The sequence below is a fragment of the Necator americanus genome, chromosome I (assembly GCF_031761385.1).
Source record: "Necator americanus strain Aroian chromosome I, whole genome shotgun sequence".
Classification (NCBI taxonomy): Eukaryota; Metazoa; Nematoda; class Chromadorea; order Rhabditida; family Ancylostomatidae; genus Necator; species Necator americanus.
The window spans coordinates 34,138,262-34,164,364 of NC_087371.1; the positions used below are offsets into that span (position 1 = coordinate 34,138,262).

A 26,103-nucleotide genomic window follows, 5' to 3' on the forward strand; every position below is an offset into this window, starting at 1 on the left:
AAAAAAAGAACAAGGAAACAATTTAAAAGGAAATTTAACTCAAACTCGGACATCTTTTCTATGAGAAATGATGGAAAATATGATAAAATTTCCAACTAGATAAAGTTTACGATATATTTTGTGATTTTTTTTAAATCTGGGATTTTTTTCGGTTTCCATCGGTTGTCCAATGAGAATTAGAATCTTGAGAGTTCCTCGACTTTCATTACGATTTGTAGAAATTTATCTAAATTTTCAAGGAATTCATAACGGTTTAAAGAATTAACCTCAGGTATAAGAGTTCTTTTTATTTTTGTAAACTTCAAACTCGTTAACTTTCCGTAGATTTTCCGGAATTGAAATCTTTAAAGCATTATTTTCAGCGAAACAAACAAATCCTACCTGAAGTAAACATCTCAATGTATCCTGAATTTTTCTAGCTAATAACTGGCTAACTGAGCTGAGAGGAACCAATCATTTCCTCATCGAACATTGGTGTTAATAGACCCTCTGTCTAGCGCTCTGCGTACTCTTTAGTTATAACAATCTCTTGCACAGCTGATGATCATTGAGATCTCCTGAACAAAAGATTCATTAGTGTTCTGTTGTTCCGGGGCTAATCGGCTAATTTTTTTTCATTTCTATTTATGTAGCGGATTAGTTCTCTGAACCGATCGATAGTGGTAAATCTTAGCGATTCCATCCGCGATTTTTAGAAAAAAAATCCTCATCAAATCTCTCCAGTTCATTTTCTTTTCCAAATGTACTTCTTGTTACTAAAAAAAAATCAGAAATTCAGAATATTGCTAACTAGTTTTCCATCGACACAGGAAAGGTCTTTAGGTTAATCATGGACTCCTAAATCCCTGGACAGATCCCTCTTCTCTACAGCTATCCATTTTCTAATAATAATTCCATCCGTGACCATCCATCTCCATCTCCATCCATAGCTATAAACAAGCTAATCAGACAGGGCGCAAAAAAAAATCCTTGTCATATATGTCTATCGTGCCGGGAGATGGCGGACGATTTTTTCTTCTCAAGGAATGTCATGTTTCAAGGAATAATTCATTTCATTGACATAGTCAAGAAACTTCAAACTCGTTAACTTTCCGTAGATTTAACGGAATTGAAATTTTTAAAGCATTATTTTCGGAGTGAACATCTCAATGTATTCCGAATTTTTCTGGGAGTAACCGACAATTTCCAGGAATAATTCATGTCATTGACATTGTCAAGGAACTTCAAACTCAAAAACTTATATGTAAGGAATAATTCATGTCATTGACATTGTCACAAATAAATGCGCGCACACACACACACCAATTTTCCCCATTCAATATTCCACTCACGCAAGTTTAGCTCGTTCTATTTTCGTACTCATTTCAATTTCTTGATGAATTATTCGCTTACGATTTTCCATTATGCTTTCGCTGCCGGTCTGTCCGTCTGTCTAACCTTCGTGGATTTATTCGCGCGAATTTCATTTGTTCGAGGATTAGAGGGTATTCGTATACAGCTGATAATCATGGTCGTGGTTTTGCATCAACGCGTAGAGAGCACAGTAGGCGGCGTAGAAGCGGCGACGGGGTGGGGTGGACGTTGTGGCGACATCACTCGAATGGTGATTGTTGTTGTTGTTGTTGTTGTTGTTGTTTATTTTGTGTTCTATTAAAGTGGAGTGATGAGGTTTTATAGGGAAAAAGCGGAGTTATACGTGCTTATCTCGAAGATAGGGCTTGAAAATTCTGGATACATGGGGGAATTTGTTGGGAATTGAGTTTTGCTTAAATTTTTTTTCCGCCAAAATTTCTATTGATTTCAAGGGTGAGATGATGATGGTCCTTTTCAATATCAACACAGGAAGTAAGTCTAGTTGTAGTAGTAGGAGCAGCAGCAGCCAGGCAGCCAGCCAGCCAGCCAGAGCCACGGCCACAGCCAGAGCAGAGCAGTTGGTTTCGACTTCGACGAGGTGTGTGCGTGTGTGTCTGTGCGGTGCAAGAGAGAGAGAGAGAGAGAGGGCTGATGTGGTGAACAGAACGACAGACGTAGAGGAGGGGGAGGGAAAGGCGCACACACACACACGGAGGGACGGACGGATGGACGGACGGACGTGGGGTGAGGGGGGAGGGGGGAGCGGGGGACGACGGACGGACGATGTGGAGGGCTTGCAGGCACGTATTGATCAACTATTCGCAGGGCCCCACGTCTCTCGCCAGCGTCGCCCGCCATCGTGTCAGCGGTCGCGCATGGCATGGCTCTGGTGGGTGCCCGGCCATCCGTGTACGGACGGATATGCCCATGTGTGTGTGTGTGTGTGTCTATGCACTGCACAGTATGTACATATATGCTTTGTCTTGATCCGAATACAGTAATCCTTCAACCCCACTATACTCAACTGCTACCGTACCCCTACTTTACTGTAATGTACTTCGCAGCCGAAAAAAACGTCTTTAACGAAACCGGAATACTCCTCGCTGTCGATCCTTTAATAACTCTCATAAAGTCAGCCACAACCTGCTTGACTCGGTTCCGGTTTTCTATTCCCCGTGGATTTTTTTCCCCAATTTTTAAATATTTACTTCACTTGTACTTATATTCACCCTCTTCTTAAATGGAAAAAATCATATCTATTTTTTTACTAGTATTCATTCCCTTTTTAATGGAAAAAAATGATTTTTTTCCGAAAATATTTAAAAAGATTTTTATTTTCTCCGAGTTTCTATCTTCCGGAAAATTCCGTGTATTCGCGCCTAGTTTCTATCTTTTCTCAAGAATTTCTTGATTTCTTTTTTCTTCAAAATTTCAAATACAACTTGTAATCCAACGGGCAACAATTTCCATTTAAGAAAAAATCTAATCGTGTGGACAATAACGTTGAGGCGTTGATCGTTAGTGTATCCAAAAAATTCTCGGATAAATTGAAAAATATAACAGTAAACTTGTACTATTTCTGAGAAACCCTCTTTTTTCCCAGTTTTCAAAAAAAATTATAGAGAAATATTGTTGAGGATGTATGGATTAGCAAGTTTATTTGGAAAGATTTGAGAAAATCGCATTAATCACCGCGTGGCTTATCTGATTTTCGTCCACAATCCTAATTTTTCAGTTTCTCTCCAAACTGCTGGTGCTCACGTACTCTCGAGAATTTTTTTTAAAATGTAATTTCACAAAAATTCCGTTAATGATATGCAGTCGGGAATTTTCGATGAATATCTCGTAATTTTTCCCAATTACTTCTTTGTGTTTCTATTGGTGTGATTTTTTCCCAGTTATTTCTAATTATTTTCGCATTGAACCACTTTGAATGGGGGAAATTTAAGGATGAAGTCACTTTGAGGATAAGAAATCCTTGCTCCTGAACAATCCTCGCTTTGTATGAACTGTGAACAGGTTTTTCCAGCTGAAAATTTATCAAATAATATTGAAATGAAGATTTTATCGAGATCTTAAACGCTTTAAAAATAATCCCTAGTGATGCTGGAGAAGACAAGAGGAAATATTGGAAAATTCCAGAAAAAGAGGTTATTTATGAACGTTACTGGAACGGACACCATCGTGAAGTTTTCCCGATAAGACCAACACAACATCAACTCGCCCAGATTTCTGGATTTAGCTCCCGACTGGTTCAATCAGTTATGCTTGCATGTACAGCCGTTGGATTGGCGTTCTATATTTGGTTAGGCACGTCTCAGCCGCTAATTGCTCGATCGGTTGGTCGGTTGGTCGGTCGGTTGCAAGCACGCCCCTCTAGAGGTTAGCACAGGGGCTCTTGCGTCGATGTCTGTGGATTCGGATCAATCCTGTGACCGGGAAGAAATACTTAGGATAATCCTCGACAGTATTTATTAGGTAAACGAAAGCGACAAAATCCGCTTTCCCGGAATTTTCAGGAGAGAGGAGTTTCGGTTCATCCCTCTGAACCATAGACGTGATAATCAAAATGGGACCCTATTCACTTTGGAGAGCTGGCGATAGGGAACACTTGAATTGGACTCCGACGTCACGAGAAAATGGAGATGTTGAAAAGTATTCGGTTCCAGTTTATCTTTCTAGAGGTTAGGCGCGATAGTCTGAATGGGACCCTGGTCACTCTAAGTTGCCGAGAACAAGGAGACGTTACTAGTCTCTTTTCCTTCTTCTTAGACCTCACCCGCCTCCTCTAGGGATTTCCTCATGTCCTCATCACTCCAATCCATTGTTACCTAGATGAAACCGGCTGATAAAGAGCTGCCGTTCACGCGGCTGCCGTCGGCGGCGACGTGCTGCGACACGCGTCCGACAGCGATTTGTCGCCTGCCACACAGCGCTATAAATCGTCGGAGTTTTTGCAATTATTGCGCCGAAATGATGGTGATGGAGGTGGTGGAGTTGGTGGTGGGACCCGAACACACACACAAATGCTTTGGCTGCCTCGTCTCCTACTACTTAATACAATGAGGTAATGAGAATTCTAAGGTTTCGAGCAGGTAGCATCAGTCATCAGTTCCTTTTCCATGCCCCGACATCTTTTATTCACTCTCGCTTGTGCTGCTATCATGCTGCTTTTCTATGTGCCTGTCAGACAATTTCCAGTACATCATTCTGTTGTGTTTTGGATTTTTCCTGCCAATCTGCTCCATATTTCTTTCAAATCGTTATTGTGACTCATATTCTCGTCTTTTCCATTATATTCCAAGTAAAACCACTCCTTTTTAGCCCCCATATCCTGGAAATCCTCATATTTTAATGTTTAACCTATAGCCGCTTATGCCGGACGATTGACCCAAAGGTTGATGGATGGAGGCGGTTATCGATTTCCCTTATCAACAAGAACCCTCCGTATTTTCGTGTACTTCACTTGCAGTGCAGAATTTCTGCGTTCCATATGTTTATTTCTTTCGATATTCCAGGATTTTTCATTCGGAGATATACACACTGAAGCTTTTGTACGATTCCAGTTTTGAGTAGCCACTTGAGGAGTCACCGAGGATGAATTTTATCCGCTATTGTGTTCGATTCCCGGATTCTAAACACTCACCACGATATTATTGATCGGTTACGTGAATTTTTGTTACCAGGGGAATAGTGGTGGAAAATTCGTTTCGTTACGGCTAAGCGTCCAGAAATCTGTTCGGAGATCAGAGTGGATCTCTGTGCCGTTGCCGCTGCTGCTGTTGTTTGATCCCTCTGACACTTCCAACACTTTGTTTTCGTTCTTCTTCTGTTATTGTTGCTCTAATTTTTTTTTCGTGTGAACGAGGAACTCCTCTAAGTGCTCCATCTATTCTTAGCTTTCCAGAAATCCATGCTCAGTTGTATTTCCAAGTGATTCATACCGAAAAAAAGTGGAAAGTTTCCGTGAATTTTCCGTGGACTAGCTCGAATCGATGAGGGAACGTTGGTTATATCCAGTAACAGGAGCAAACATTTTGCTGAACTTCTCGTTTATTTGCTTTTCCTTTCGCTGTTGTCTGTGTTAGAGCTATTATTTACAATTTTTTAGAAATTATTTTTGGACTTTTAGCAAGGATTTTGATGATTTTTTTCAAATTCAAGCGCGTGTGCTAATGATTTATCTCGAGTATGGGACCTTTAAGTGGATTCTCCGGATTTTGAGTGATTGTTTTTCTCTTACTGCTCCAATATTCTGGTTTCATTTCGTATATCAAGCAAGTTTTTTTTTCCGGATCTACCCCAGCAGTAGTAGAATTTTCCTTATTTAGGGACACATGTTCCCTTCGGAGTTATCCATTCACCTCTTCTTTTTCTTTGATCTGCAACTTTTTAATATTATGATATTCCTTTCTAATCTACTATGTCAAAATGGGGTGGGTGTAGCGTGGCGGTTAGCCGCCTGCACCATATCGATCGGAGGTTCGAATCCGCCCTAGTGCTCGCCTCTAGCCCTCCATCCCTCTGGGGTCGATAAATTGGTGCCAGACCTGTCTGGGAGGGTAAAAACACTGAGTTGACACATCGGCTCGCCCCGCAAGTCATTATTTGGGCCAGCTACACGTTCACGTAAACCTCAAACGATTCTGAATTGAAGTGAACGTGGGGGCGGATCCCAAGCGGATTGATTAACCCCGGACACTTTATCCTTTATCCTTTATCTCAGAACAGTTCCTACATTTTCTAATACTATGATTTAATCGATAGATCCATCACGCCGATTTTTCGTGACATTCTTCCTCCGTGTACACCCTCGTAACTCCACGTACTCGTATCGTATCTCATTTCAGTGTTGATCGGGTTCGGCAGGTGCGGCTAGCTCTCTGTAGGTGGAGGGTGCAGTGGTCGTTGTTCGTCATCATCATCATCAAATCATCTATATTTACCGCCACGAACGGGCAGCTACTAGACAACCAATAGGAACGCAGCGTCGAGTACGCCACTCGCCGCCACACCGTCACCACCACCACCGAAGCCCCGCCCACCGTATACACCATGGGTTGCACCATGTCACAGGAAGAGCGGGCGGCTCTCGAACGTTCCCGAATGATCGAGAAAAACCTCAAAGAGGATGGCATGCAAGCGGCTAAGGTTTGATGAAAGTTTTTTTTTTTTGAAAAAAGAAACTCCAATCTTTTCTCCCTTCACGATCCATAATTCTCACATGACATTTCCACAATGTTCAGGATATTAAACTGCTGTTGTTGGGTGCTGGAGAGTCAGGAAAATCGACTATAGTGAAACAAATGAAGTGAGTTTCTTTTCTTTTTTAGTTTTCTTCTTCAATAGACAGTAGCTAGCACAATTTGGAGCGACTTTCTAGCTGTTGTCGCTTGGTGTCGCCTAATCTCGCACGCGCACGCTACAAAAGTATGAACGCATATTATTTTGTCTAGTTTTTGCTCAATCTATCCGTAAGTACGGCTCACCTCATTGACCTAATCATCAGTAAAACTACTAAATAATACCATGAAAAAATAAGATTTATTTATTTATTTATTTAATCATCTTAAGTTGACGAACTAATCAATATGAGTGCAGTATATGCATTAGAACCATCGTGTCTAATATCTAAAACTGATCTAATGACGTAAAAATTAATGGGCGATCCCTCGGCGAAGATTTATAGTCTTCGACGGAACGTCGTCGTCGACTACGGTACGAATGACTGAATTAGTTAAGTTAGTTCTGTTACGAATAGCCTGACTGGGGAAACGCTGCACATTTTATGTGAAAATGACGCCGAATGACGCGACAATGAGCGAGCGGTGCGGCCTTGGATTGGTGGGAAGGGCTTTTCCATTATGTTTTTGATTAGTCTATACTGGCCAATTATGAGCGGTCATTAAATTTCTCTACAGTAATTCATATAGCTTAGTATTCTTTTCATTTTGTGAATGGTTCTTAACCATTCACAAAAGGCCAAAGGCTATAATGAATTTACTGAATGAAACTAGTAAATAATACCATGGAAAAGTAAGATTTATTTATTTATTTATTTGTGTATTCACCTGTTTATCTAGAAAATAAAAAAAAAATAAAATAATAATATAAAATAAAAAATTTAAAAAATAAATAAAAATATAAAATAAATAAAATAATAAAGCCATAAAATAGAAACAAGAAGGAACAGAGGTCGCTAGAGTTTTGCTTGAGTTTTACACAGCAACATTGGCCCATCACTAGATTCTCTTCACTATTCAAAATTACTAAATAATATTAAATACATAATAATACTAAGTAATAATACTAAATAACTATTAATACCGAATAATATTACTAAATAAATAGCAATGCTAAATAATAATACTAAATAAATAATAATACTAAATAAAACAGCACCAAAATACCAACAATGCTATTTATTAGGAATTAAAAAGTTAGATTAGATCGTCTGATGAAGTCTGATAGCCTTAGATAGAGTTTATCCTTTTTTTGCCGCTCATGCATTTAAAAAAAAAAAAAACTTTATTGAATCTATTGATTCCTGAAAATTACTAGAAAAATCCTGAAGTTTTTCTCTTTTCGATGTGCGATTTGTCGTTGTCAGAAAAATTTCTTATGTATTTCTTAAAGAATAACTTTACTAAGTCTATTAATCTCTCTCAAAATTACTAAGGAAAAATCCTAAAGTTTTTCGCCTTTTGATTTACGATTTTTCGTTTTCAGAAGAATTTTTTTTTTCATCAACAACATTCGTCATTTGTATATCCATTCCAGCGATTACGCGTTTTTGTTTGGCTGGAATTTGCTACGTTGGTTGCGTTTTTTTTTTTCCGCTTCCACTTGCGCACGACGTTTGTCCTCACCCTAGCAACGTCATGCTCGTATGACGTCAATCCGTCTAGAAGAAAATATACAAATACCTTAGCCAGTGCAATTAGCGCATAGCAGTTTAACGCATCGAGGGAATAGGACAGGAGAGGAGAGGAGAAAAATCTTTTGTTTTGTTCGAGAAATTAAGAAAATCTCATGGAGAAACGATTTACTTTTTTTTATCAGCCTATATTTCTCGGAAAGCGTTTGGAGCGACAAATAGTTACGTTCAGAGAAATAACTCTTACCTCAATTTTGGCCTCAGAAATAAATATTAAGGAATATGTGCTCAGAAAGTACAGAAGAGTCCTGTCATCAAAAATGAAGGCTAAGTTTGAACGCAACCGAAAAAATTGTCGAAAATTCTCATCGAAAGTGCGAGGAAACCGATTCACACGCCCTAAATTTCATATTTTCTTGGATCTATTCTGGTAGCTTTCAAATTTTTTCAAAGCTAAATTGTTGTGTAAAATTCAGCCAAAATTCTAGTGAGCTCTGTTCCATCTTGTTTTTTTTTGTTCTATGGCACACCTGCAGGTGTTTCAATAAATAAATAAATAAATAAATAAAATCTATCTAGTCGTTGGGAGCAGCGATTTTCTATATCTTCACTCACCGAAAAGAAGTTTGCTTCACTCCAAGCACCAAAGCGTGCACTTTTCATCCCAGCCTAATCCATACTGTCGAGAAGTTTCGTTTTTCGTGGATTAGCGAACGTAGGTTTTTAATTTGACGTCACAGGGATGAGCTAGGCTAGGAAGTCGAGCTGCCGACCAATTAGAAATAATCGGGATGGGCAGAAGGTTCACCCGTCAATGGAAAAGCTACCGGAGAGGAAAAGAGTTATTCAAAGAGACTCAAAATAGGATATGTGCGGCTTCAAAAAACAATAAAAAGAAATTTTCGAGGATAAATGCTCGATTTTCTCGCCAGATACCCATCGTCTCATTATTTCTTAAGAATTTAAATCAAAGTTAATGTGATCTGTGGTTTTAAAATTTAACTAATAGGATTTTTAATGCATGAAAATCGAAGCAGCATGAAATGTGGGGATTCTCTTTCTGGATACTGCGCTTTGTAATTATTTTACTCACGTAAATTGTTGTATTCTTTCAAAAATTCATCTGAGGGGAAATTTTTGTCGTTTTCTTATCTTTAGTCTTCAGGATGCATTTATCTTTTCATAGAGTTACCTTTTTTTAAATTAAAAATAATGGGAATTTTTTCTACTACGGATTTTTGCGGTCCAATACGTTCAATTTGAAGCGTAGTAATGTTGGAATTAGTGAAAAGAAAATAAATTTGAGGTGAAGTTTGTAGGTCGTGTGTGTCGAAATCTCGATTTCAACATCTTTTTCCGTTTCTTTTCCTGAAAATGAAATCCCTACATTCTGTATATGTAGGTTTCTTTCCAAAATTCAGAAAAAAAAACAGATACGGTGCGTTCGAAGGAGGAAGAAGAAAGTAGCTTAGATAAAAAGTAGTTTTGACGGCGAAATTTCCATTTCTTTTTCTTTTTGTGGATAGTCATCTTCTTTATTCTTTCTTCGTTAATGATCCTTCAATTTGTCCCAATTAAAATGATCTTCCATCATTTTTTTTTGAAAAAATATTGAAAACGATTAGCTATGTAGGATTATTTGGGTGGAAAATGGAACAATTTGTTTTGTCTGAAGTATACGGTAACCGGTTTCGTTACTGTATTATTTTTAAACTAGACTATTATCACTATTAATTATTATCCTTGAAATGAGTTCCAATTAATGGCAACTGCTTTTTCCATTCAGGACTGAGAAAAAATAAAGGGATAATTGATTCCGAATTCTTAGAATCAAAAAAAAGTTTTTTAAAATACGAATACGAAATAGTGCTCAAGACTTGGAGCATTCCGCAGTAACCCTTGATGAATCCTCAGTAATCATCTCCCCACCTGGACATCGTATTCGATATTTTTGATAAATGATTTCTTTAAGTGTTTTCTCCATAGAATATATTGGGAATTACGAGATTGCGAAGATAAATTTTATAAGCCGAAGGATGCCGGCGGCGACCATCCGGCCGGCAGACTCACACGGATAACGTGGAATTTTTCCTGTCTGGGGCGAAAAAAAAACTCCCTGAACTGCGGATTATGAGAGGCTGATCGTTTTAGTTCGATTACTGTTAATCCGATTTTTAGTACGAGAAAGAAAGTTCTATAGGAGAAAAAAAAGAGAAAAATTTTCCTTACCACTCTTTCATGTACATCGTTAATGATTTATTCCTTAATTCTCATCATCGGTTGCTTCGAGAATGGGAGAAGAGGGTTGAAAAACCAGTTAGAAAAGAAGGAGAAATTGAAGGAAAAAGAAAAGAACAGAAAAAAGAGCAAATATTAAGTGTGATGGTAATTTTTCTGAAAATGGTGAATTTTTTTAAAAATGCTCACGTTCCGAACGCGGATGACCGGATAATTGTAAGATGGATTCACCCTTATTGCCCTTATTTTCTCAGCAAATTATCATTCACTGGTTTTTTTTTCTGCTCCCATTTTTTCCCATTAATTTCTTTTGATTTCCACCGAATTCTTGAAATCAAAAAAATTCATTTCGTTCACGGTGTCACGGGTACTTTTTTCTTTTTTTCCAGGATTTTTTTGAAGTGCACAACTGGCAGTTGAGTTGAATTATTTTTAAACTAGACTATTATTACTATTAATAATTATTCTTGAAATGAGTTTCAATTAAGGGCAACTCCTTTTTCCACTCAGGAATGGGAAAAAATAAAAGGATACAATAAAATAACGGGGATAAATAAGGATAAAATAAAACGAACTACCATTACTCAAAACATTACTTATTTTTTAGTATTATTTTTTATTAATTTTGTTTATTACTTGAAAGCGACTTTGTGTTCGTTGATAAAGTTTATTAGTTCCGTGTTCTAACTCTCGGCAATTTTTTCCAATCTCTTTATTTAAATATTTATTTTAATTTTGATTTTTCCGTCGATTCTGAATTTTTGCTCAAAATTTATTTATGTACACGAACGAATGTCTCGTTCCCTGGTTTCTCATCCATCCTGCGTCCTCTGCGTCTCTAACCTACGTGGAAAGGATCGAAGTTCTTGGCGGGCATCGCATCACGTTGAAAAATCTTTGACGGACAGCTGTTTTACAAACGGTGCTTATGCACAAGTAATAAAATCCCTTAATTATGGTATTTACATGTAATAAAATGCTACTTAGCGTTTTTCCTCCTTTCCTCGCAATTTTCCCTGCAGAAAATTATTGGTTTTCTGCAGATTTACGTCCTTTAAGCTATTTAGTCGGTTTAAAATCCTGTAATTCATTACAGTCTGTCATTTTTTTCACGTAAACTACTCTAGATTTATCATATCTGGAAGAATTTACGGTAACTACGGTGGATTGACGTCCGTCCATAATTTGCAAGTGCTGGACTTTTTTCTCCATCAATCGAAATGACGCATTTTTACGGACTTCGGCTGAGTGAATTGACGCGAATAAAATGATGGGTGAAAGCGAATAAAGAAGGCTGTTAATTTTAGTTCTGGAGCTACAAAAAAAAGGTTATGGTAGAAAAGTCGTAAAATTTTATGCTATGGTACGCAAATGCAGACGTTAGACACATGCGCTTAGCTCTTAGAGTTATGTCCGCAATTACACACCATTCAATAGTATAGAGCAGTATTTAGGATAGGATTTATTTGTCACAAATTCTAAACATTTCAAGTTAAGTGATGCATCGGGTGGTTTAGCGGTACTAGCGCAGCATAAACCTTTAAATCTTTGAACATACAAACAATAGGAACACGAATATTTCATTGCATTATTGATATTCATTTATTTCTTTAAATTTTCCTTACAGAATCATTCACGAATCCGGATTCACAGCTGAAGACTATAAACAGTATAAACCAGTTGTCTACAGTAATACAGTACAGTCACTAGTCGCTATTCTACGGGCTATGGCCAATCTTTCAGTACCATTTGGTGCATCAGAACGAGAGGTAAGCAGAATTTCTTGCAATTTTCATATTTTCTCAGTATTTTTCATTTTTTCCATCTTTTTTTAATGGATTTCCAATAGCACTGTGTCGTAGTTTAGGAGTTCATTTTGCAAATTGTTCATTTTCCCAGAAAATTGCATACCTACGTGATTTTTGACGAAGGTAGCGAGAACAGCGAGGAAACACTCTCCAGATCGCACTTTTACGTGTTTTCTTACAATTTTCCAGAGAAATATAAATGCTTTGGGTTGATTTCTTTAATAAATAGAAGCGCTAAGATTGAAGAAAATCTTTGAAAGCCAAGATATCTTTGAGATTTTATATTTTGAAGTAGGCCACGATGTAGAAAAGTTCGATAGAAATTTCTCGAAGCAGTTTTTATTCGGTGCCCTTTACTAATCCTCTGGCGGTATATTTGTGGAGATTAAACATCTGCAATTTAATTTTCTAGTTTAAACCAAAGGTTAGAAGGTTAAGGATCCTACAAGTAGACATAAGTGCGGCACGACCGCAGCAATGCATTTTTCGCCATCCAACGATGTCCAGAAAATTAATTTAGAAAATTTAGAAAAGAAATTATCCACTAAAACAGTTCGTTTGGTATCTTTTAGCAGTCAAGAACAGCAGTAGACCTGGGGTACGTTAAGACGATCCAGCTGCAGTTTTGCATTCCTCACTATCCTATCTCTTCCAATGCTGTAGGGCGGTAGAACCGCAAGCGTAGCCCCTCTGGAACGTTCTGGCGTCGTAGGCAACACAACAGTAGTAAAGTAACTGGAGCCGCTTGGATATCCTCTGCCCATCGGGATGGGATCATCTCTGTGTCAAGCTCTTAGTTTCCATTTTTTTTGGGGTAGAATGCACCTGGGAATGTATTCCTTAACATTTTCTGGATAAGCAGCAAGATCTACATTATTGCGACTCGAAATGTGTCCACCGAAAGACGATGAATAGAAGCTTGGAATGGGATCGAAGCGCAATGCCTTAATGGGGCAGAGTAGGATATAGATAGTGTGCACAAAGTGGGAGATATTAGATGAGGAACAGTTAGTGATCGAATGAAAACGAGAGCGGCCAGAATGTCCCCTCGACGGCCACCGCCGTCGTCGCTGCCGCCGCCAACGAGAAACACCTCACGATCGATCCTGAGGTCGTCGTCGTCTCGTCGTCGCCGCCACCTCCACCGGCGCCGCCGCCGCTGCCGCTGCCGTCACCGTCGCCGCCACCGATGCCTCTCTCGCTCGCCGGCTGCTGCTGCTGCTGCCACACAACGAGCACCCAGTGAGAGTGAGTCGTTCCGTTCCGTTCCGACGGCGGCGGGCTCAGCTCTGATGTGTTTGTGGAGGGGGGACATGAGCACGGGGACCATCATATTGATCCAGAACACAAATTAACATTGACATGGGAATATCATTGACATTAACTGAGAAGTTTCGACGCTCTTGAATCGAAATTCACGTTTCAGGTCGATGCCAAACTTGTTATGGATGTGGTCGCCCGAATGGAAGACACTGAACCGTTCAGGTGAGCTTTTTCTTGGGTCTGGGATCAAAAATTTCTAACAACTGTTTCCCGGAGAAGTCAAAATCCATGAGGTTCTGATGTCGGTGGTGCGCTACCGTACTGCTGCAACCTACAAGATGATCAAATCCGCTTTTTTTCCTGGGCATTTTCGCATTTCGAACCCTCTGAGAGAACTTATTCTATGCATTCCTTTTTCTTTTTCATCATCTTCTTTCTCTTTTCGCTTTTCTTTGCATGGAATGTAGAGCGAGTTCAAAAGCAATTTACCTCCCAAATTAAAGCTGACGTTGACAGAATTCACGTGACATGAGCATAAAAACCCGAATGATTTATTTGTGGACATCACGTCAGTGGAATTTCACGGAAATTACTTTGCAAAGGGCATGTTACATACATATTGTGTCTATTTTTATGCTGCAAATTTTTTTTTTACGAAAATTGCCTGTACTTTCGTCCTTATTTGGGGACGATAGATGATTTTTTTTGCGCTTTTTCTGCTTTTTTTCTCTTCTCTCTCCTTCTTTGTTTCTGTTATATCTTCTCAAGGGGACAAGTTCTCGTTCTCCAAAGCTTATTATTCCAGAAACCTAATATTAGTTTTGCTACTCATTAAAAATACGTATAACAAATTTTTTTCCCTGTCCAAGAGTACCATTTTTCATAGGTTCGGTTATTTTTCCCCAGATTTTTTTCCAAATGTTTGCTGCTAGCTCTATTCGAACAAGAAACCTATTTTTCGATTCTTTCGAATATTCGAAAAGTCGGAAACGGCTTAGCATCAAGTCATTCGGGCTCTATCAATAGAGGGCAAAAATCTGATTATTTGAGGGATTAAGAATTGTGCTCGTCTTCCGTTTTGTTTTATTTTATTCTACTTTATTTTATTTTATAATTTCATTCTTCAAAAATTCAAATTTTTGGCTCCTAAAACATTTAGAATAATGCAAAATTCATGCAAACACGTGTTCAAAATTCTTTTTTTTTTAAGCTGAGACTTCGTGTTCATATATTTATCATAATGGCATAAATAAAAGATTATCTCGAGACAGTATACGAGGACTTTACGAGACCTAAAAAAATGAAACAGGAAGCAGTAAGAAATTTCAAAAATATTAACAACAGAAATACTAAAAATACTGAAAAAAATAGCAAAAAAAAAGGTAATTTTGTAACCACTGACATGGATGTTCCGGGGAATTTCCCGAAGTCTTGGCCGAATTGTTTCCTACAGATTTTGAATTATGGGCATGGAAAAACGAAAAACTTTGCTTTGTTTTTTTTTCGATGGGAATACCTATAATAAAAAGATTGAAAAAAGAAGGAAACGGTAGTTTTTTTTCCTCGAGAACGTAATAGGTGTATTCGAATATCATATTTACTGCCTATAAAGCTTCTAGAAGGAAATATAGCCATGCGCCTAAAGTGAAAATTATCCTGGAATGATGTCATGAGTATAGTGACGAGGTACACATTAGTTGATGTCATGCGAATTTTTTTTTCAAGTTTTCTGCGAGTGACGTCGAACACCTCGAGAAACTCTTTCGTGAGAAAAAAAAAACTGAGAAAACTTTAGAGTCTGCTGAGAATTGCTCTATTTTATGCGCTGGGGTCTTCTATTAGTTTCATCTTACGGTTGTCGATTTTTTTAAATTTTTTTTTTGCATTTTTCTGAGCCTTGAACCGAAAAAATCGGACTAAGAAATCGAATAAAAAGATCAAATCTGAAAAATTTCAATCAATGGAATCGATCGGTTGGCGAACGGCATTGATTATTTTGGCGACTACGCTATTGATTGAAATATTTTTGCTGTTGAATAGAAAAAAATTAAAGAAAAAAATGAGAGGAGAGAAATTTATGGTCGGCCTTATATTTTATTAAATGAGCGCTGAGCGTACCACAAATCCTCGATCACCGGGCTGACCAATAGAAAAACGTCGAAGCAGAAAATAATGTTTATTAATGCAGCTTCAGTAGGAAATTTTGTACCTACAGTACCTGAATTTCAGGAATTATGTTTTAAATAAATCATAACAAATAGTAGTCTCTAAAAATTCGGTACTTTATTTCAGTGAAGAATTATTGTCAGCAATGAAAAGGCTATGGGCAGATAGCGGTGTACAAGAATGTTTCGCCCGAAGCAACGAATATCAACTTAACGATTCTGCCAAATAGTATGTTATGAATGGAAATACTTTGTTTTCTTGTGTTTTTTCCTTTCTTTTCTTTTCTTTCTGCTGCATTATTGCTGACTTAACGGCGCTACATACATCGATTTGATCGATCCCCGTTTCAGTTTCCTAGATGATCTAGAGCGATTAGGTGAAGCAAGTTATCAACCAACTGAGCAGGATATACTGCGTACTCGTGTAAAAACTACTGGTATCGTGGAAGTCCATTTCACCTTCAAAAACCTCAATTTCAAGTGAGTTTTGAGTACAGTTCTCGAATCGATTCCGAGTTTCGAGTCGAATTATTCGCGTTTGCATTTTCATTTTTCTTATTTATTTATTTGTTTATTTATTTATTTTGTGCCATGGATTAAGGTTATTCGATGTCGGCGGTCAACGGTCAGAACGAAAAAAATGGATTCATTGTTTTGAGGATGTGACGGCGATAATTTTCTGTGTTGCTATGTCCGAGTACGATCAAGTTCTACATGAAGATGAAACCACGGTTAGTTTAACATAGATACAAACGAATCGATCATCGATCGATCAGGATTCATAATTTTCTTATCAGGACTCGTAGTTTTTGTTTCAAACATTTTCAATTTATTTATTTTTTTTGCTTCCTTTCTTTCGAGCGAATTACTATGATTGATTTTTCCGGAGTAAATGTAAGGAAAAATTTATTTGGATACACATTTCTGTTAGCAATAGTTCATACCGCTCTCATATCGACATCAAACGACAGAAGCATGAGCACTTTCTGGAACTTTCTCCTGGGTCCCAGCACGAAATTATCAATTAGCGCGAATTCTAGAAATTGCAGAAAGTACTCGTAACTTTTCGATAATGGGTTCGTATAGAATCAGAACTAACTAGTTTTTGTAGCTAATGACTGCTTTGTAAAGTTATAAACCAATTCGTGCCAGGACCATTTTCGATGAATGGGGAAGCTATACCTATTGCGTATTATTTTCTATTATCGCGGGCAACGAATCCTTGAAGCCCAACCAAACATCTGAGCCTAAATCCTCATTTATTTCCATACATGTTATTCTCGGATGTATATTCTCCGGCATCAACAATACGTTGATCTCGTGGGAATCCCCGGGGTATTGCAAAGTTTGCTGGAAAAATAGCTGAGATCGAGTTCTCGGGATTAAAACTAGAAATTTAACTGGAAATTTTATTTATTCAGGTGCACAGAATTTGCACTAAAAGCTATTAAAACAATATTATGTCAGATTCAATTAAAATTAATTAAAATATTCCGTACATGAATTTGTGACAATTAAAAATTGACGTGGTCCCCTCGATGGGGGATTATGTTGGAGGAAATTAATTGGTTCTCCCTACACTCTCCGTATATGACCTCATTGGGCAGAAACCAGGCCTTTTTCAATTCTGCTGCACTGTCCCCACTTAGCTTCCTTAGAAAACAGATCTTCCAGATTTTTAGCCGTTTCCCTCATTTCTGGACCTTTTCCTTAATCCGCGGTAACACTGTTTGATTGGGAATTCTTAGAAAATTTCTCGGAAATGATCCTTATCGATATTTAACCTCTAGACTCCTCCCTATCGATATTTAAACGTGGCAATTATGATGGTAAATATTTTATTTATCTAAAAAAAAATTAAAAATTTTATTTATTAGGTTGGTGATTATTTTGATCATGATTGATGATGATTCGATATAGTGGTAGTTATTTTTGTCTCTTTCCATCAAACCACATAGAAAAATTTTCCTGTCTTGTAACTTTTGTTGAATCCTGAATTTATTCGTTTGGCGAGGCGCACGTATGGGTGAATTTCAATTTCACTAGTGAATTTATCCAGGCATCAACCTCCTTTAACCTCAAATCTCTACTTTCCTAAAGATTTTCTAGCGAATAGAAGCTTTTTTTTGGGGTAGTAAAATAATGTACCTCTCTGGTATCCTTGAACGCCAAAGGTGAAGTGTAACACCTATTTTCTGTAAACAAAATAAAAAATAAACGTTTTTGTTGTTTTCATACCTTCAATCCTTTCCATAGCTCTTTTAATCATTGCTGAAGGTTTCTGCCAAGGTCCTATTTTAATTTGAGTAGAATTAAAACTTGAAAATTAGTCAATTATTTACTTATTTAAAGGATTTATTTAGAAAAAAAAAGAATATATAATTAGAAAAACCAACACACCATTCTTAGTCACAGTTTGAGGAAATCAATAAGATGCTACGTATCGATTTACTATTTAATTATTAATTAAATCAATTAAAATCAACACAACATTCAAGTACGTCGAAATTCATCGAAAGTCGAGATTTTTCTCGCATTCATTGAAATTTAACATTAAAGTCAATTAAATCAAGCTTTCACTTGATATAATCAATAAAAGTAGTTCAATTAAGTTCGATCACCACGTGGGACCTTCGTTCCTCATCTTGCAAGTGAAAAGGATTCTCGAATACATATAATTAATTTCCTGCCGATCGCATCCACTTATTTTATTGCAATTTTTTCTTCCCGGCGGACGAATAGCAAGTAATGAGTCGTAATCCACTAAAACAATGCGTTGTTGTAATATTCTCATCGTAAAACACTGGAATACGGTGGCGAAGTAATAGAACAACCACTGTGTGACAGCGTAATAACTGGGTCCCACCTGGTGGGGACATTATGAAATGAGAGGGAAACAGCGATTTTTTTTGATAACATAGACTGAATTTCAGGAATTTGCGTTTGATAGTGTTTTATTTGTTTTTATGGATACACATTATTACTTAGCAGTCAATAATAATAATAATAATAATAATAATAATAATAATAATAATAATAATAACAATAATAATAATAATAATAATAATAATAATAATAATAATAATAATAATAATAATAATAGTAGAGATAGTAATAATAATTGTGTAATTAATAATACAGAGCATAAAGACATCAATAATTAATAATTAATAATTAATAATAATAATAATAATAATAATAATAATAATAATAATAATAATAATAATAATAATAATAATAATAATAATGTAATTAGTGGTAAATTTTTTTTCTTTTTTCCGTGTAATACTGGTGTCCGCGAATAAATGAATAATAGAAAGAAAACGAAATATGTTGGAAAATTTGTTTAAAATGACACAACATGTTAGTCTATCGTTTCCCGTTGAGACGTAAATCATTATTGATTGGACGTAGGTGCAACCTTCTAATATATAATTGATGAAGAACGTAATTATTCACTAGAACTGTAATTGTTTATAACCGCGGTTTTAGTGAATAATTACTTCTAAACTTTGGCATTATTGGATTTTCGGAGTTTTCCAATTGTCCAAATCGATTGCATTGCGATGTAATGTGCTGGCGGTAGAACCGCAATATTTTTACACATATTTCGTGAAGCATGAAATTTGGCTATCATCCTCATTTTTGGTTTTTCCGCTATGATTTCCAATATGCTATTATTTCTCATCGTCGTTCATGGGATAACCACAAAAAAAACAAAACAATGACGCGCATTGCTATGGATTGGGACATGTACATATTTCTCCTGGGGCCGTGACGCGTTCGCGTGGCGATGTCCTAAAATTAAAAAGGAAATCCTGCTAAGAAAATGAGGAAAAAACTAAAACAATTAAAAGATAAGTGTGGTTATTTTTTTGCCCGCATTTTTTCTCTTGGATTTTTTTCTGTTCTTAGGCCGCTTTTGTTACGCAAAAAAATGAAAAAAGGAAAAAAAAGAAAGCTAAAACAATATAAGAAAATTTAATTGTTTTTCTGCCCACATTTTTCCCTTGGAATTTTCTCTTCATTCTTGAGCGAGCTCTGTTAAGTGATTAAGAAGAAAAAAGAAAATAATGCTACTTTTAGCTTCAAACTCATGGATATCGTCATCCTGGAAAGGCTGCGCTTAACTGCTTTGCACTATTTTTAGGAAAAAAAAAGAAGCCCGTCAGCTTTAATGATCGTTCATAAAAATCATTTGATATTCCGTCTCGAGCATTCCCCCTCTCAGCCATAATTCTTTTTGACGTGAAATTGCACAAAACAAAAATCGTCAACGAAATAAGCTACTAATAATATAGCGTCATACATATGACGTCATTTTATTGGAAATTGAAATTTCTCATTTTCAGAATCGAATGCACGAGTCATTGAAATTGTTCGACTCAATTTGTAACAATAAATGGTTCACGGATACGTCTATTATCCTGTTTTTGAATAAGAAGGATCTCTTTGAGGAGAAAATCAAGAAAAGTCCACTTACGATTTGTTTCCCGGAATACTCAGGTGAACTTTATTGGTTTTTTTTTAAATTATTTATATGCAACTTTTCCACGTTTCCATGAATTCTCCATGATTTTTTTGCAACCAACCATCTCCCAGGAGAAGAAGAGGAGGTTTTCCATATTTTCAGGTCGACAAGATTATCACGAAGCTTCGGCATATATTCAAGCACAATTTGAGGCAAAGAATAAGTCAGCAAATAAGGTTTGTTTGTTTTTTTTTGTTCTTCTTTTTTTTAAAAATGATTTTTCACATGACTCACTTTTTTATCGCTGCATCTCACCTATTAAAGGGTCGTTGCCGTATACCGTAGTCGACATTTTCAAACACATTATCTAACGTTTATTCTGTTTTGTGAGCGAAATCAAAGTTACGAAGCCCGTAATACACGTCAATCAATAACTGCCCACTATCGCATGAATAAGATGATATTAATTGAAATATTAGAAGGCAAAAGAAAAAAACGAGATTTTCCTTATTATTTGTTTGTCTAATACCTGCTTTTTATCTGTATACCTTAGAATTTTAAGGACTTTTCTAATTTGGGGTCGAAATTTTGTAGAAGATCACAGTTGAAAACACAGAAATAGGGTTATTAGTTTATTAAAAACTTAAATTTTCAAGAGTTTCACATGTGATTTTCACGAGAAATTCAAAATGTCGCGATAAAATGTCGCGCGTTCATACTCCCGCCTCCGATGGTGTTCAGACAGGCTGACGCCGCGCGTCGTGTCGCGTCTACTGCTGCGATGCGCGCTTCTCTGCAAAAAACGCACCGTCTCTCCTCACTAACTCGCTTCAATCGGTAATGCGTCACGCTTACGAAGTTGAACTTGTTTTGACGCCTACTATAGATTCTACATTTTTTTTCATTATTATGTTTTTTTTTCTGAAAATTATAATGAGGTACCGTCAACTGACCCTTTTCTGAGTGCAAAGACCATACTTATTGCTTTCTATGGTAATCCTTCTGGTAATTTCTGCTAATCCGCTTTTTTTTTTACTTGCTATTACGCAATTCCATGCATTTATCGGCATTCAAACGTGAAATTATCGTTTTTCTGCCAACATTTTTATTTTGGAACATTAAAACGAGTAAAAAATTTAAATATGAGATGAAACGAATAGAATCTAATATCCTGTGCCGTGGCGGGAGCAAAAAAAGTGGTTTGTACGGAAAAAAGAGAAAGAAAATCTTCTGAAATCCGCCAATTTCATCACTTTTTGAAGTGTAAAACAGTAAATAAACCATAAGACTGATTCACATGAAGCGTGACGCAAAAAAAAATTACCACAATTTTGCACCAATAAATCCAAGTAAGAATTTTATTCTGTTCTAATAGTCAGAAAATTCTGCGTAAGTTTCTACACATCACATACAAAATGAACGCCTTCAGCTTCAATACAAGCATTCAGTCTCTTCCGGAAATTTTTGAGGATGCACGCGATCAGGTCCCATAGCCCATACTTGGGTCCTTCCGGCGAATCCAGTGACATGTGCTTAAAAGAGCAGGAGTATTACTACAGGATCGATAAAACAAGAAAAACTCAAAGAATTGAAATTGGGCGAGTTGCTGAAGGCTGAACATCTTCGTCCAGAAATCTAGAAGATTGGTGTCACGCTACTCCGGTGTCTCCTTTACACGGTGGGCTCGCGACCAATCGTGCTGGAAGGGTCAACCAAAGTCCATAGCGTTTTCTTTGGCCCAATCAGTCAATGCATCCCTGGATTTTCCGTACCTAGTCACACTTCATGTGGACCACCCTCTGTACCAATTCGGTCATGTAAGCCACATATATATGTGTACCAATACTAACTGATTTCTATTTCTTTGATCTGACCTCTGGTCAGACGAATAGAACGAATCAATAAATTATTATAAGTATTTTTTCCAAGTTGACTAATTTTGAAGTCATTGACAAACTACAGCCTTCCCCGAATACAATTATTCTCACCTAACGATAACCAAAGGGCGGGTGTAGCGCAGTCGGTTCGGTAGAGGTTCCGCTGCCTCCACGGTCGATCAGAGGTTCGAATCCGCCCTAGGCGCTCACCAAGCCTTTCATCCCTCCGGGGTCCAGATAAATTGGTCCCAGATTTGTCTGCGAGGATAAAAACACTGACTTGACCCATCGGCAAGCCTCCGCAAGTCATTGTTTGGGCCAGTTACACGTTCACGTAAACCTCAACGGATTCTGAATTGAAGTGAATGTGGCGGCGGGTCCCAAGCGGATTCACTAACACCAGACACTTTATCCTAACTTTATCCTTAACGCTAACCAGAAAGGACAAACGAAAATGAGAGTTGTCATGGTAACATTGTTAAGTAATTGTGATGGAATACAAGGATAGCCGTTTTTTTTTTCTGGATCACATTATTTCCTTAATCTTACGGATTGAAGCTCATAGTCTGGGTGTGGATGAAACGCGAAAATTGGCTTCTTATACTCTTACTGTACCTAAATCAGTGGTTTGTTATTGTAGTTATGAATGACCTATGAGAATTGTGCTATTTTGCATGCTGCATTTACGTAAATAATGAAAAATATTCGTAAACAGTGATCGTTTTTCTTGAGATTTTCATCGTTAGTTTCCAGATTCCTTTTGACCTACCTCCAGGCCTTTTTCCTTTCATAATTCATCCTGACGCAGCTACGCTTCTGAATTTCTCGTCACACTTGTCATGTCTATGAGTTTACCAGCATCTTTCCTGGATAGTCAATAGAGCTCAAAAAACTACACAGATTTCGAGATTTTTTTACTAGACTGAGAAAAACAAAATATTTGTTTTCCAAAAGAAACAAAAAAGGTATCGTTTCCTTATCCTGAAATGTTTGGTTTCGAAAATTTTCAGCCGCCTCTTATGATTTTTCTCCAATTTTGGGGCGATTTTTCTGTCGACACGTGGATTAAAATTCCCTATCAGTAGCTTCAGTATATTTTTTTAAAACATTTTTTTACTTGCGCACAAGAAAATGATATCCGATCACATTGAATACCCGTGGAGGTTCGTAGCGTTTATACTTCATAGCGGGTTTGTTCCTTTCGCGATTATCCGTGCGATGTGGCTACGCTAACGTCATCGCGTTTGCTAAAACATCTTTACGTTCCTCCATCATTCTTCATTTCTCGTTTTTTTTTCTTAAATCGTGGACGTGCAGCCGCTAAAATCATGACGTGATGAAATCTGAGACAACAAATCCACTAAATACATTACATTTTGTTGTTGTTTTTTTCTAGGAAAAATTACCTTGATTTTTTTCTTTTTCAGGAGATCTACTGTCACATGACGTGTGCCACGGACACAACAAACATTCAATTCGTGTTCGATGCGGTTACGGACGTGATTATCGCGAATAATCTACGCGGTTGTGGTCTATACTAGATCTACGCTACGATACGCTACGATCGTGCTCCTCTGCATGACAGCTTTGCTTTGGAAATGTGTGCGTGTGTGTATGTGTGTATGTGCGTGTGTGCGTGTGTGTTTGTCGTCCGTCCAGAAAATATTCGGGCTGCCGTACGCACCACAATCAGAACCGCTCCTCGCTCTCTGTCTTCTGATGTACTGGCTGTGTGTTTAGCACCGTGACGGTTGCGCTCTCCTGCCCCAACTTCAACCGCCCTCTTCCCCCCTCCTCCCTCTCCCCATCCCTAAACTAGGCAACTCGATTTTCTCATTCTTTACAATTTGTGTGCAATTATATATTATTTTGTATTCTCCTGTTTATCATCCGTTCATTCAGTCATTTGCTTCTCTTCTTCACCTTCTTCTCGTTTTTTTGATTGATTGATTGATTGGTTGATTGATTGGCTATTAGCATCATTCATATGTACGCACAGTGATCTTCTTCTCCATTTCACCACGGCTCTACGCTGTTTTATTTTCGCTCCTGCCAGCCCTCAGTTTCCAAAGAAATTCCCCATTTCTTGTATCGTCATTGTTGAGCTCATCGGTATTTTGGAGGGAGGGAACTGAGGGCGAACTCCCTCTTCATTCGTGCTATTCACCTTTGTTTATTATTATTTTTTCTCTCTCAGCACAGGAGCTGTTTGTACACAGGACCGATGACGCGTGAAGGCAGTAGATTTGTTGACTGTAATGTCACTGTCATTGCCTTTTCAAGTATCAGTTTTCGTTTCGAGTGTATTTTTTTTCTCACCCCCCTTCTCTTCACATCCATCCATTTTTGTCAGCCAATTCTTTTCGTTAATTGTGTGTAAAGTAGTTGTTCTCAGTAGAACTGCCGCGCTTTAATAACCCATCCGTTCGATTTCTAGTTGATTAACGTCTAGTCATATATCATACGATTTTATTCGATCGGTTCTGTACCACCCACCCCCAATCACCACCACTCTCTCCTAAAATGCACACTCTTGCGACTCACTCTCTGTTTTTTTTATATTGCTACACCGCTCAATGGCGGATGTTATCATATTTTATTATATTATTTAATAAGGTTTTTTTATTGCGATAAACTATTAAATGAACGTCTTCTTTTTTTGTGGAAAGAAACTCGGAGAAAAAATGGAAAGGAATTGTTGCTGTCATATCAATTTTCTGGTTCAGTGAATAGTGGCAGAGGTTTGAAGCAGAGCAGAAATTTATTTCTGTGCCAATGAAAGCAAGAATTTGTTAGGACTCAAAGCAAAATTAGTGTTGAAAACTTAAAGGCATCACCCCACGAAGCTGAGGTGATACGGATTTCAGGTGGAGTATTCGCATACGGCATTGAAGGTTATGGAAAAAGGGGTTATTCTGTCTATTTCTTGCTAAGATAAAATAAAATAAAAATGGCATAAAAATATATAAAATATATAAAAAAATATATAAATGGCATAAAAAACGGTCCGGAAGATGCGGCGCGTGCACAAGGCTGGCGCGCTCCAATCGAACTCGTTGTTGAAAATAGCGCGCCGGAACGCTCGAAGCCGTATCTTCCTGGCCGTTTTTTACGGCAATTAGGAAGAAATGGACTAGAAATCACCCTTCTCTCCGTAATCTACGATCCCGTATACGAATACTCCACCGGAAATCCATATCACTCCAGATTCGTGTGGTGATGCCTTTAATGGAAAATCAGGAGCATTACGCAATGGAAACTGAGCCTTGGGTCAGAAGGATTGAAAGGAATATCGAAGAAAAAAAAAGCTTACTAACTCTGAGGTGAAAAAATGTCCAGAAAAAATGGAAGAACTAAGCTGAAACCATAGTGAAAACCATTCACAGCACAAGGATTTCATTCTGGATCTGGGACCGCATGGATTACGGATTAATTGTTGTAGATTATATTAGGTTGGTTAATAGATTATATCAGATTAATTTTATTTTCAGAAACTATATTTGTTGGAAAAACTTTTATGTTTATGTAATAAATAATCCGATAATTGATTATTCCTTTACCTTTGTCAGTTGTCAGAAATTCTTTTCAAAATAACATGGAGCTTTACAAAAGAAAATTCATGAAATAAAATTTATTTCAGAAACTATATTAATAATAAATAATATAATAGTAATAATGTAAGATTTGCTTGATTTGAAAATCATGAAGAGCTCTTACTTTCTGAAATATATTCCTAAAATAAATGGTGAATGGCTTAGAACGATTCCATGCTTAATTCACTTCCAGATAAAATAGCAAGAGAGAAATTTACCTATGATGAAACTATTACCATGGCCAGAAATTTGCTCGAAAATGATATGGAACTTCGGGGCGAAATAAAAAAAAATAGAAACGGTGCAATAAAACATAAAATTGAAATAAAATTGTGTCTTATAACCAATATTGGTATTAAGGGTATTTTTACAAAAAACAAAAAAAAAGAAAAATGATAGATAGATAGAAATCGAAGCAAATAAAGAAACGGGATTAAATAGGTAAAGAAGTATACTTC

At 37.2% G+C, this 26,103-nt stretch overlaps 1 protein-coding gene across 2 annotated transcripts; it reads left to right on the forward strand.

The window, feature by feature from the left end:
- Window positions 1-6,408: 6,408 nt before the first annotated feature.
- RB195_007750 (uncharacterized protein) lies at window positions 6,409-23,593 on the forward strand (the record flags this gene model as incomplete). 2 transcript variants are annotated; one of them, XM_064181548.1, is made up of 10 exons in its annotated part: window positions 6,409-6,504; window positions 6,600-6,664; window positions 12,096-12,237; window positions 13,703-13,761; window positions 15,832-15,933; window positions 16,056-16,184; window positions 16,306-16,435; window positions 20,057-20,210; window positions 20,338-20,411; window positions 23,480-23,593. In XM_064181548.1, 10 exons carry the CDS (start codon window positions 6,409-6,411, stop codon window positions 23,591-23,593), a joined length of 1,065 nt encoding a protein of 354 aa, XP_064038331.1. The 2 variants fall into 2 exon arrangements, with proteins under 2 accessions (XP_064038331.1, XP_064038332.1); XM_064181549.1 differs by having other exon boundaries at window positions 6,421-6,504.
- Window positions 23,594-26,103: the final 2,510 nt, after the last annotated feature.